General features: G+C 28.1%; 1 protein-coding gene and 1 long non-coding RNA gene across 5 annotated transcripts in view; one reads left to right on the forward strand and one right to left on the reverse strand.

Moving 5' to 3' along the window:
- LOC117168509 (protein sprint) overlaps window positions 1-13134 on the forward strand; it is a 353946-nt gene that overhangs the window by 270051 nt on the left and 70761 nt on the right. For all 4 annotated transcript variants that reach the window (XM_033354234.1, XM_033354237.1, XM_033354236.1 and 1 more), the window contains one exon: window positions 12793-12913. In XM_033354234.1, the coding sequence (XP_033210125.1) occupies window positions 12793-12913 (121 nt within the window). The remainder of the gene's footprint in view (window positions 1-12792; window positions 12914-13134) is intronic.
- Window positions 1-13134, reverse strand: part of LOC117168524 — an 87294-nt gene that overhangs the window by 32185 nt on the left and 41975 nt on the right. The gene's annotated exons all lie outside the window — the stretch shown is intronic.

Here is a 13134-nt window from a genome sequence, read left to right on the forward strand (position 1 = left end):
TGTCGACCTGTTTTCGAAAAAATCGAGTTTAAGCAAACAAAATCAGGTACTTAAAATCTTGAAATCAGGTAACTACACAATTTTTAACACTTGTTTTTAATTCGATTTTTTTTTAATTTTCAGCAGCTAAAACTTCCGCTATTTAAAACTAAAAAAAGTCAAATTTTATTTTTCAACTTTTGAAAGTTGAAAATAATTTAAAACTCGATTTTTATCTTTTAAGATTTTAATTATCACTTTCCATCACTTCTTAATAGTTGAGAATTGAGCAAAATTAAAAATTGAATGTTTAACTGATGAAAGTTGAGGAAAATTGAAAATTGATTTTCAACATAGTTGAAAATTACATTTTGTTTTAAAAAATTGTGTTAAAAGTGGCATATTTACATAATTTTGCAATACAATTTAATAAATAAACATTTCAGTCCCTAAAGAAAACATTTTTAAAAAGTAAAGTTTATCGAAAATGTGTCACCATTGGCAAATAATGTTTTTTCAAATTAATAATTATCCAATGGACCCTCAATCTTCTAAATTTTCCACATTATAAGAGAAAGAGAGATCCCGTTTCTCTGCGCAAAGCACAAACTCAAAGAAGCCTTTGGTCATTTGATACGACCCTGTCGAGGATATCATAAACGCTAATTAATTGTCCTGCGTCCTTGTTTAATAGAACGGCTTCCAATATCCGGTTCGAGTGTTCAAAACACCAAAACTTCCGATCGCTTTAATGTCATCGCCCTTCAGCTGGCAATTCCGGGAAGGTAACGAAACTTCCTGAAGAGGGTAGGTGAAGGTAAATTGAAATACTCGACGATGAAAGTGTTCTACGAGCTTTTAGCTCCTTCTATATTGTCAAAATTATGGGGCTGTCAATAATTTTCGAAGCGATCCGTGGGCAATTTGGAAGGACTTTACGAGCTAGGAGAAATGGGAATTTAATTATTATAGTTGCATTTATAGGTGTTTGGGATTTATAGTGGATATTTCGATCAAAGAAGAAATAATGTTGATGTTTAATGTACTATGTTTCATACATTATCATGGCAAAGAGGAAATTTTTATTGAGAAAAAATAGGTTTAATTAATACCGATGGTAAAAACTTTGAGCCACGCTACTTTATCAATTAGAATAAGTGATAAATGGGATATTGAATCAAATCAGTACCGATCTTGACTGACTAGAAAATGGAACGTTACAGATTGAAAGTGAGACTTTCACTATACTTACGATAAATAAATAAATTAGAAGACTATGAAAACCCGTTTCCAAAAAATTGTTTCTAATGACAGCTCAAAGTGTTTAGAATTTTCATGATCAACATGCTCACTTCAAGACAATACAAAAAGGGAAACTAATCCTTATCAAAAATTATTTGTAAGAATGTGCCAAAGAAGCTATTGAAACTGAAAGGCAAACGCGAACATTGTCTAGTTACTTTTTTTAAATTCGAAGTGTTTACATGTACCGAAAAAATCCAGCTATATGTACTGAAATTCTGGTACAAGCAAACACGGCCTTTTCAACAACATCAACATTAATAACGTTTTTTAACACCAGTTGTTTCACGATTTTCAGGAAAACCATATAAACCTGTAGTATGACCAATTAAAATATAATTCATTCACTGCTTTGATACTTTAGTTATACCTTTGACTTCGTGTTACAACCTTTTTACAACTTTTTTACTACCTTTTTACAACCAATCACCTCGTCCCCAAAACCCGTTATGTTATTCCAATGGGGACCATTACCATATTCTCAGTAGAGCAATTGCATGGATAGAAATATAAATCAGAACACTTACACCCGGCGGATGATTTTAAATTCGCGATTCCGCCCGGTTTTCTCAAGGTCAATTGTTCATTTTTCCTGTCAATTTATTTGCAATATAATTTCAATAAAATTTGCAGTAGATTTGAATTATTTCAAATGATTTTTAAAGATATCAAGAGATTTATAAACATTAAAAAAAATTTGAACCCAAGCGAAAATATTATGTATAGTTCATACATAGTGTGAAGTATTATATATAATGCTCACTTGTTTTATACATTTTTTTTGTATGAAAGAAATGAATATTGTGTGTGCGCGCGCGCGCGCGCGTGTGTGTGTGTGTGCACTATGTATACACTATATATAAAGTACGTATAATTTTTCCGCCTGGGAAAGATTTCCGATTTGCAATAGGGAATTTTTGAATAGAATTAAAATTCTGAGTTGGAACTTTTTTGTGAGTAAAATTGTGAGTAAAATAAAATTTTTTCACGAAAATCGTCTATTCTAAAGAATTAAATTAATATATAAATAGATAGAATTAATAAAAAAGGGATTTTTGAATTCTGGCAAGACATAATTATAATTCTTTACGAAAATTCCTGTTCCAAAGTCAAAATTATGATATTCTTGACGAGGTTTTTTTTATGTTTCTATTATTTATTCCTCATCTAAACACAGAATTTTAATTTTTTCAGAAAATTCTCTTTACAAAGTCACAGTTAAATTTATTTCCAAAATTGCCGTGGATATCTTTTTCTCACATCGCGAATAAGATGTCGCCTAATTTCCTCTAAAAAACAACATAAGTGTAAAAACTGCCTGATATGAAACGAATTCGATCTATATAAAAATCCCAAATATGGATTGTTTAAGATATGTTATAAGAGGAAAAAATTGTATGGATATTCTTTCTTCACTTTTTTTTCTGCAAATAAGCAGAAAAAAATTTGTCTTATTCAAATTATCATTTTATGAAGGCGATTGAAACGAACCATTTGTTTCACTTTGCGTATTTGTCGACCTAATAAAAAAATTGTTTGTTTGCTTATTTCATTAGTGAGCATTCATAATACGATCAAAAATATTTTTTGGTTTGGAAAACGTTTTTTACATAGGTATCTTATTTCATTATCAACTTTTTTAATTTGAATAAGAAAAAGGAAAATAAATCAGATTGAAACATATGCAAATAATTAACATTTTTAACACGAATAATTTGTTTTAACTTTTCGAAAGCAAAAAATGTCTATTCCAATTGGGAAGCAGAATAATTGTATACATAATACATATACATAATTGTAAAGAAGATTTTTCAATTGGCATTATGGTCGAAAATGTTTATTTTTGTTTTGAAATTAATTTTTAAACGATTTTTTAATATATAAGAATTAGATTTTTCATTTTTCGTTCCGGACTGACTGATTCACCATATTCGTCAGTAAATCTATGCGAATCCGACCTTCTTTATACATTTTAGAATGTAGCTAACATAATTCCATTATAATGTATATTTTCCAAAAAATGTTATGCTTGTTTGTAAATTTTGTAAATTTTGCAGTTAATAGTATAATTTATTTTAACCACTGATAGGGGTTGAAACTTGATATAAATGATATAAATTTTATTTTGATCAAACACATCGTACGTTACATCGAAAATAACTTATTTTGTTAAAAATTAAAAAATTCTCAAACAAAAAAATGAATTTTAAACTAAAAAGGATAAATATTCAAACGAAAAAATTAATTTACTACAAAAAAAGACGAATTTTCAATAAAATTCAATAATTCCTAACCAAAAAGTTGAAGTTTAATTTTTAAAAAATTTTTAAACAAAAAAATTAATTTACTATCGGGAAAAACGAACTTTTAACAAAAATCAAAATTCTTAACCAAGAAGTTGATATTTCTACAAAAAAGAAGAATTTTTAGAGAAAGAGATTAATTTACTACCAAAAAGACGATTTTTCAATCAAGTTCACGAATTCCTAACCAAAAAGCTGAATTTTCAAACAAAAATATTAATTTATTACCGAAAAAAACCACAATTTTTAACAAAATTCAAAATTATTAATAAAAAATGTGAATTTTCAACTAAAAGTGAATTTTTAAACAAAAACATTAATTTACTATAAAAAAGATGAATTTAAATAAAACTCAAGAATTCTGAACCGAAAAGTTTAATTGCCAACTTAAAAAAGAAGGGTTTTTAAACGAAAAGAATAATTTACAACCAAAAAGGAAGAATTGCTAATAAAATTCAAGAATTATATACCAAAAACTTGAATTTTCAACTAAAATCATAAATTTCTAATCAAATAGATTAATTTTGTAACAAAAATATTCATCATCTGGAAACAACCCTTCCCCTCCCCCAAGTGGTAACATTTTTTATGGACGATCCCGAAGAAAACTTAACGTTCCTGGAAACGCATCACTGTCAAACACTGATAATAGACTACACGCAGTATCATGTCCGAGGATGGCATTGCATAGTATTGCCCCACACTAAAATGTATTGTCCTCTGCAGTTGACAGTTGACATTCTTCCTCGGCCCTGTGGTCCCAGACATGCACGCACGCATCTAGGTAACCGAGCATAACACATGTGTAAACTGCAATTGCTACAAAGCGTACACACTCATGCATACAAATACACACAGACACGAAATTCCAAATAATATGGGTTTGTAGGAAGCTGGTGCATGTCGCGTCGGGACGCCGACGTCGGGGTCTGTGAGATCAGATGGGGGTTGCCATGACAACTGCAGGTCTGCAGGTTCTCAACACGTGGTCCCGGTACCGAAAGTACAATTTTACGTATTAATGAGCCCTCGCGCGTGCACCGGCCGGAAGGCACATTATGCGCGTTCGCACGAGGGTGGTATTGCTGACGTTCGTATCACCTTGTCTTTCAACCCCTTCACAGAAAAAATGAAAAAAAACGGCTAAAAGAGTGAGAAAGGTTCAAAGAAATTCAAGGATGTATAGGTCGAAGAGAGAGAGAGAGAGAGGAGTCAGAGGAGTCATAGAGCGAAAAACTATGAGGGATTCGGCTTCGTGATCATGGGTTGGAAGTCGCGATTAGCGGGTGTTCTTTTTCAAAGCGCTCGAGAGATTCTCAAGGGGGGATGAAACTGAGGCACGATGGTCCGTTTGACGAAGAGCGGCTCGGTTGGAGACCATTAGCTTTGGGGCTTTGAAAATGATAGCTTTCAGATCCTTGTCAAGCGGAGACACGTATTTTGAGCACTTCTGAATCTTGCCAGGAATTGTTTTCGTTTAGTCTTGTAAATAAAAGGGGCTCGTTTAGGACAGGCTCTTTATGGGCGATGATTGCCTTTGCGAAATCGTCTTCAGAAAAAAGCCCCCTACTTGATTATGCTTCGTGTTTTACGGACTGTAATCAGGCTATAAATTTTGTGGGGATTTAAAAAACTGTACTGTTAAACGGGGTAACTTCAGATGTGTGGGGTAAATTTGGACACTTCTACATTTGCTAAATTTATGGGATAAATTACTCAAAACTGTTCCAGGAATCTGGAATCATTTCAAGTCTTAACTGGTTTTATATTCTGCTTGAAACCACCCACCTTGAGTAAATTAAACTATCAATTTAAGATTTCCGTGGTTGGTCTGCTATCCGAAGTTACCCCATTTCACAGTAAAATATTGTTTTTTATAGATATAGATTATAGAAGATTTTCGAAAATCAGATATTCTTAACAGATGGAAAGTTGATGTTTCATAAGAACTGAAGGTTAATTTTCGAGCGTACCCGAGATTTAAAAGATTTCAAATTATTTTAAGGGGTTTCAGATAATTTCACACAATTTTATAGGATTTCAGAAGATTTCAAAAGAATTCAATCAATTTAAAATGACGTTAATGGATTTCAAAGAATTGATAGGAATTTCAAAATATTTCACGAGGTTTCAAGGAACTTTGAAGATCAAAAGCAATTTTAACAGAATGTATAAAATTACAAGGAATTTCAAAAGATTGCAAAGGATTTCAGAATATTTCAAATATTTTACTGAATTCTATATCAAGTAATTTCTCAGAATTCTGAAGTAAGGGATGGAATTTTAACGAAATTAAAGGATTTCAAGAAATTAAAAAAATATTTCACTGAATTCCTTAAGAATTTTAAGAGATTCTCTTCAAAAATATATAAAGGGTTTTCAAAGGATTTCGGTAGCTTCTAACCATTATCTAAAGATTTCAAAGAATTCTAAAAACTGTCAGCGCATTTCAAACTATTGAAAATGATTTCATAAATTTCATGGGACTTCAAAGATGTTAAGAGGTTTTAGAGGATTTCTGAAAAATTGGATGGAATATCATGGGATGTCAGCGGATTTTAAAAAATGTCAAGAGTATTAAAAATATTTCTACTAACGTTTTTAAGAGGTTTGTTTCATTTATTTTTAAAGAATTGAAATCAACTCGAAGGGTTTCAAAGATTTTACGAGACTTGAAAGTAATTCAGTTGATTTAAATGAATTTCATTTAATTTAAAGGTATTTCCAAAGATTTAAACAGATTTTGAGTAATATCCAATGATTTAAAGGATTTAAAAGAGATATCAAGAAATTTTGAAGCATTTCTAAGTATTTCAAGTAATTTTAAGGGACTTCAGGTATTTAAAGAGTTTTCATTAATTTTAGGAGATTTCAAACTCTCAAGGTTTAAAGTTTTGCAGTGATTTCAACCGAATTTCTAGGATTTCAAGAAGTTTCATCAGATTTGTAAGGATTTTAAAAGATTTAGAAAAATCTAACAGATTTCAAATCATTTGAGAAGATTTCAAATAATTGTCTAAATTTTATAAGAACTCATAAATTTCAAGTTATTTCGAGTTATTTTATTTGAATTCGTGAAATTACTTCAAAAAAGTATTGGGTTTCCAATGCTTATTCGCGAAAAAAGTATTAGATCCAATACTTACTAATACTTATTGTTTATAAGGTACAACATGAAATTTAAACGGATTTAAGAGAATTCCGCAGGGTTTGAAGAGATTTCACTGTATGTTACAAGAATTCAAAGGTTTCAAATAATTTCTAGTAATTTCAATTATTTTCACGGAAATTTAAAAAATTAAAAATGTTTTTTAGTGATTTCAAAAAAATTAAGAATTTCAAGAAATTTCGCAAGATTTCTAAGCACTTTTAAAGATCTCAGCAAGTTTCAAACGTGTTCAGATTTTAAATATTCCACTAAATTTGATTAAAATTTGAATCTTTTTAATGACTTCGAGTGCTTTTAATTGTTTTCGTGGAATTACATACATCATTTCACGGAATTTGAACGAATTTAAAAGGATTCCCTAGGATATTAAGAGATTTTGAATATTTCACTGCATTTTAAAAGAATCCAAAATGTTTAAAATTATTTCCAATAATTTCAATTATTTTTGTAACGGAAGTTTAAGGTATTCTATGGGATTTAAACAGATTTAAAGAGATTTAAACGGATTTCAAGAGATTTCAAGTAATATGCAAAATTTCTAGGAACTCAAAAGAATTTGAAGACGTTTCAAAATATTCAAATGGATTTTATCTATTTCAGCGGATTCTAAAGATATTAATAAACTTTAAAGGATTTTAAACATTTCACTGGCTTTCTAAAGAATTCAAAGGTAGAATTGCCAAAAATTTCAATGATTTCATAAATATTTCATTAAATATTAACGCAAAGCAATTGCAAGTTTTCACGGGATATTTCATGGTTATATCTGACGTTCGGAACTAATGGTTTCTCATTTGATAGAAACAAAGTTTGTCTGAATTTATGAAAACAAAATTTCAATGCCATAATTGGGAAGCTTTTACCAACTCTTCATATAAAATTGCCTATAAACTCATGGGATAAAACTTTAAAACCTGAAAAAATAGAAAAAAAACATACGTGCCTAATTTTAAATGAAAGGCTTTGAATTCAAGTAAAAAAATTTCAAATTATACCTCCTTTCTCTATATTCGATCTTGAAGAAAGTCTTTATGAAAAGGCAACTAATGAACAACTTTTTCCCATTTAACTAACCGATTTCACTAATTTTGATATAAAAAACACATTAAATACTCATTATTGACCGTGAAAGTCAGTTATTTCACTTCCTGCTGCAGGAATGAACACGGAACATTATAATTATATTCAAACCGTTTTTTTTTTTATATTTAACAAAAGTTCATTTGTCAGTTTTAAATTACAGTTACTTATAAGTATTGCAATTAGGTACAGTTTATGATGGAAAGAAACTTAAATGTATTTTATTTTTCTAAAATCTTTTAAAGTTTGACAATATTTTTATTCTCTTCAAAACCTCTAAAATTCCTAAATACTTTAGGAAGGTTTTGCTAACTTTTTAATAAGTATTCTTTTTAAATAAATTTAATGAAATAAAAAATAATACCAATTTTTTCTACAAATCTTAAGACAAATTTATTATCCTCTTGAAACTTTTTAAAGTTCTACAAAAGCGTCTAAATTTTTCTTTAAAAATCTTAAAAAATCTACATTTTGTTTTAAATTTGTTGTTTTAAATCTTTTTCAGTTAAAAATTATTTTTATATACTTTCAAAACTTCTAAATATCTCTTAAATCCATTAAAACTGTCGAAATGTTATTTACAATTTTTTAAATCTGCATTATGTTAAAAATTGTTTGAAATATTTTCAAAATTTTTGTATCTTTTAAACACTTCGAAAACTTTGAAATATCTCTTTGAATGATTCAAAGTTTCCGTGAACAAATGTTTAAATCCTGCAAAAATTAAACAAATTGTTTTTAAATCTTTCTGGCTTATCTATACGTGTTTTGTAATCTTCGACGCTTAAATTTATATTAAAAAACATTAACAATTAAAAGGTTTTTACTTTTAATTTACGCTTAGGTTTCTCTTATAAAATTTGTTCTAATAATCCGTAGGTATTTTTTATGACAGGCGAATTTTAAACTGAAAAGATTAATTTTTAACTAAAAAAGATTTTTCAGTCAAGAAAGAAAAAAAATGTCACCCAATTTATCATTTGAGGAGATAAATGATTTAGAGTACAAAATAAAAATTTCGAATGAATAATTCTTTTTGGTATTATTTATCAATTTGTTTTTTAAGTTTATAGAAATATCATTTTCTTATGATTCTTGAGAAAATTCAAAAAGATTTTTGATGATTTCAGATTTATCGAAAAAGTATAATTTTTTTGTTTCATAGGATTTTGCAAAATCTTAGAAAAAATTTGAGTCAGTTTAAAAGATATTTGGAACTTTTGAAAAATAAATCTTTTAATCTATCTCGAAACATTGCTAAAATTTTCTTTTTTAATTTAATCGTTTTAAATTATTCGAATTTTTTCGAAAATTTTCTTTAAATTCTGAACAAATAAAAAAAATTGCCTTCAAATCTTCCAGATTCTGTTTCAATAATTTTTGCTTTGAAATCGTCTATATTATTTTTTAGAATTTTAGGAAACAATTAAAAATATTATGAAATCTTTGTTAGTTTTCTCTTGATATTTATTTTTTTTTTATAAAAAATCAGTTTCAATTTTCCCAGGAATTTCAAGCATTTTTAAATTCATTTTTAAATTGTTTAAAAGCTGTTCTTTTTTTTAGAAATCTTTAAAAATCCACACATTACATTTTTTTACATCAAAATGCTGGGCATCTCTGTTTCATTGATTATTATAATTTAATTTATTATTTAGATTACGTTATATTTCTGATAAATCTGAAATACCAAATTATTCTGACACCCTAAGCTCTCTTATGAACAAAAAATATTTTCTTTTATCTCAAAAATAGTTTATTTTTAAACCACTTAAAAATCCGTCCATTTTTGTACATTGCATTTAAAACTTTTAAAGAAATGTTCACTAGTTATATTCAGAATAACCCATAATTATATTGTTGAAATTGAGGTTCTCCTTATCTCGACTACAATGCAAGTCTCTAACAGGAGACCATAATAAATAATCAGACACTGTTTCCTCAGTTTACGACTATTTTATTACACGCGCACAATTCATTATTAAACGCACCATATTTCTTTCGCGCTCTGCTTAATGGTGCTCGAAAGTGCAAGAATTTTCTCAGGTTAGATTTAGTGTTTCGTTTAAGAGGTTCTGTTCTCCATGCAAGAGACTGGTAGTATTCCTTATACGGCGCGTTAGGCGATAAGAGAATCCTTTAAGTCTTGCATCAACATAGTGCGAACAATATTGCACTATTCTCTTAAACATAGTCCTTGTCTTACCATGAATTTCGCCTTCCACTCAGACAAACTACAAATTAAGATGTATCTCAGAAAAGCACTTACAGGCCATCAGAATAAACCAATGAGAATTCTACTTTTATCTACCTTTTAGTAGAAGGACAATAATTTATTTCAATTTACGAGAAGGACAATCAATATCAATTTCTGTAGTAACAAGAAACGCTATTTCAAGGCTAGTTATATATATATATTTTTTTTCATTTAATTAGCCAAGCGAGAAACATGGCCTAGATTTATTTTTAAACTGTGGTAAGAATCAATTCCGCGGTCTAGTTTCTATATTCAATAATATATTTTACAGATTGATTCCTTGTATCCCCTATTTTTAGGCATGGGCTTCGAATTTGATTTAAAATCAATTGTATGAGCATTAAAAAGAGATATTTTAAAGTATTTTTTTCGGTGGGTGAGTTGATAAGTTTTGTTGATTCCTATAACGTTTTTTATGTTAAAAATTTTATTAAAATATTGCCAACACGTTTTGGTTTGACATCAAATCTTTATCTAGGCAATCATCTTATAATATTCAAAAATAGAGAACCGTTTAAGTTTATATTTATATGAAGTTTGTTGTTAGCTCATATTCTTATAGATATTACATTTTTAAAAGCACTTCTAAAAATAATTTAATTTAAAATATTGTTGTATTAAAAAATAAATAATCATTGTTGATGTATTTAGTAAGTGTAAGTAGTTAAAGACATTGTGAAATAACAATAAAGATTGAGATAATCTCAAAGAAATAATCTCATACAAAATTTTCCAGACATTAAGACGTTTTGATCACAGTTTAGGTTATTTGTGTTTGAGGAAATTTATTTCGTCATGTCTTTGAGAATTATTAGAAAACTTAAATTAAATTGGTAAATAATTATTTGAAAGAATTATGCTTTTAAAAAGGGAATATTTACAAGAACTTTTGCTAACAACAAACTTCATATAATTGTGAGGGATTTTTTGTTTCCATAATAATTTATAATGCCGTAATAAAGACTTACTGTCAAGTAAAAACATTTTAGCATTTCTTTCATAAAAAATTTAGCATAAGAAAATTATAGGCCTTAACAAAATTGATTAGATCAGAAATCTTTTGCTTTATATATCGAATTGGAAGAAGCTGTTTTTGAGTATTGTTTGAATTTTTTAAAATAATTTTAATATTAAATTAAATAACGATGTTTTTCATTTGTGAAAGTGAATTTATACTTATGTAAATCAAACTTTTTTTATCATATTAAATGACCTCAAAAAAAAATATTTTATTACAAATATTAATTGCTTGCAAATTCAACAACTTGGTTAAATTTTCTTAAATTCTTGACTAAAAAATCTTTCTTGATTGAAAATTCAAATCTTTTCTTGAATATTTTTTTTCTTACAAAATTCATCTCTTGCGAATTCAAGTAATTTGTTGAAAATTCATACTTGCATATGATGGGGTTAAAAATTGGACTGTTTTCTAGAAAAATCGTCTTTTTGGCTTGAAATGACGTCTATTCGGTTGAAAATTAAATTTTTGCTAACAATTCATATTTTTGGTTAAAAATTTCGACTTTCCGTTACAAAATTCTCCTTTTTAGCTTGGAATTTTACACTATTTAGTTCCCAATTTATCTGCTTTGTTGAGAACTAACTGTTTTGTCATAAATTCGTATTTTCATTTTACGCAAATTAATCTGTTTAGGTTGAAAATTCCACCGTATGGTTGAAAATTCAACCGTTTTGTTGAAAATTAATTTGATTGATGATTGATTGCCTAAAAGTTTACTTTTTTGTTGAGAGTCTTTATAGTTTGAAAGTTCATATTTTTTTGTAAAAATGTAATATATTTTTTTAATTGCAACCAATCACCGGTTTTGTTTGCTGATTCAACTGTTTTGTTAAAAATTGGTCTTTTTTGTTGAATTTAGCTGTTTTGGTTGCAAATTGATCTTTTTTGTGGAAAATTTAAGTACTTGTTCGAAAGTTGAACTACTTTGTTTAAAATACATTTTTTCTTGATGTTCATCATTTTAGTTCAAACTTCATGTCCTTGGTTAAATATTAAACTATTTTGTGGAAATTTTTTCGTTTTCGGTAGAAAATTAATCTTCATAGCTGAAAATTCATCTTTTTTGTTCAGAATTCAACTACTTGGTTAAAAATTCATCTATTTTGTTAAAAATGCAATATTTTTACTTAAAAGTTTAGGAATACAAGCGATTAAAAATTTAATTTAATATAGTTACTATATTAATTTTACTTAACAGATGTATTTCAAATTTTTAAATAAATTTAGTTCATTCCAATTTAACTATTTACAGGTGGATAATTAAAGGTTTTATTCAAGTATTATGTCATGCTTTGAAGGATTGTGAAATTATAATTGTTTTAGAAAATTCTATACTTAATACTTGACTGCCTTCTTTTAAAGAAAAATATTATCTGTAAAAATCTGGAGATACCTGGAAAATCCTGGTGTCATCAGGATTTTTTTCAGTATTTGAGTAGGCACCCCTTTATAGTTTCCTACTTTTTCAATTCCTAAAAATATTGGAAAACTGATTTCTATAAATAAATATAACCGATTATAAAAAAGGTTTTTTTTTGTACATTTGTATTTTTTCTAAACTTTCAATATTCAAAAGATAATAGATGCGTTCAATCTTAGCATCTAGGGCACTGGGCAGTATAAATTAAACTCTGCTTCTCAAGCGTTGAGAGTTAATGTGTTCCATTTTTTTTGGCTTCAGGAATGATGTCTTCCTGGAACCGTATTTGCAGCAACACGGAACTGTTCAGGTCGTTGGATCTCCAAGTACACCGCCACCAAATCCACTCCAACACCAACTTACGCAGCTACACCATGTACAGGTTAGAGAAACAATTAGGGTTTCAATTTTCGTTTCAACTCATTATGAACTTAAGCTACTTTTACTTTCATGCTCAATTCGAAATCTGGAAAATATATGAATGGCTTTCAATGTTTGTATTGCCCAAAATGAACGAACTGTGGTTCAATTTTGGTTAAGTAAGTTGTGACACTTAATTTTTACATTCTCATCAGAGAAGGTATTAGATTTGTGTAAAATTTG

Source organism: Belonocnema kinseyi, chromosome 2, assembly GCF_010883055.1.
Source record: "Belonocnema kinseyi isolate 2016_QV_RU_SX_M_011 chromosome 2, B_treatae_v1, whole genome shotgun sequence".
NCBI classification, from domain to species: domain Eukaryota; kingdom Metazoa; phylum Arthropoda; class Insecta; order Hymenoptera; family Cynipidae; genus Belonocnema; species Belonocnema kinseyi.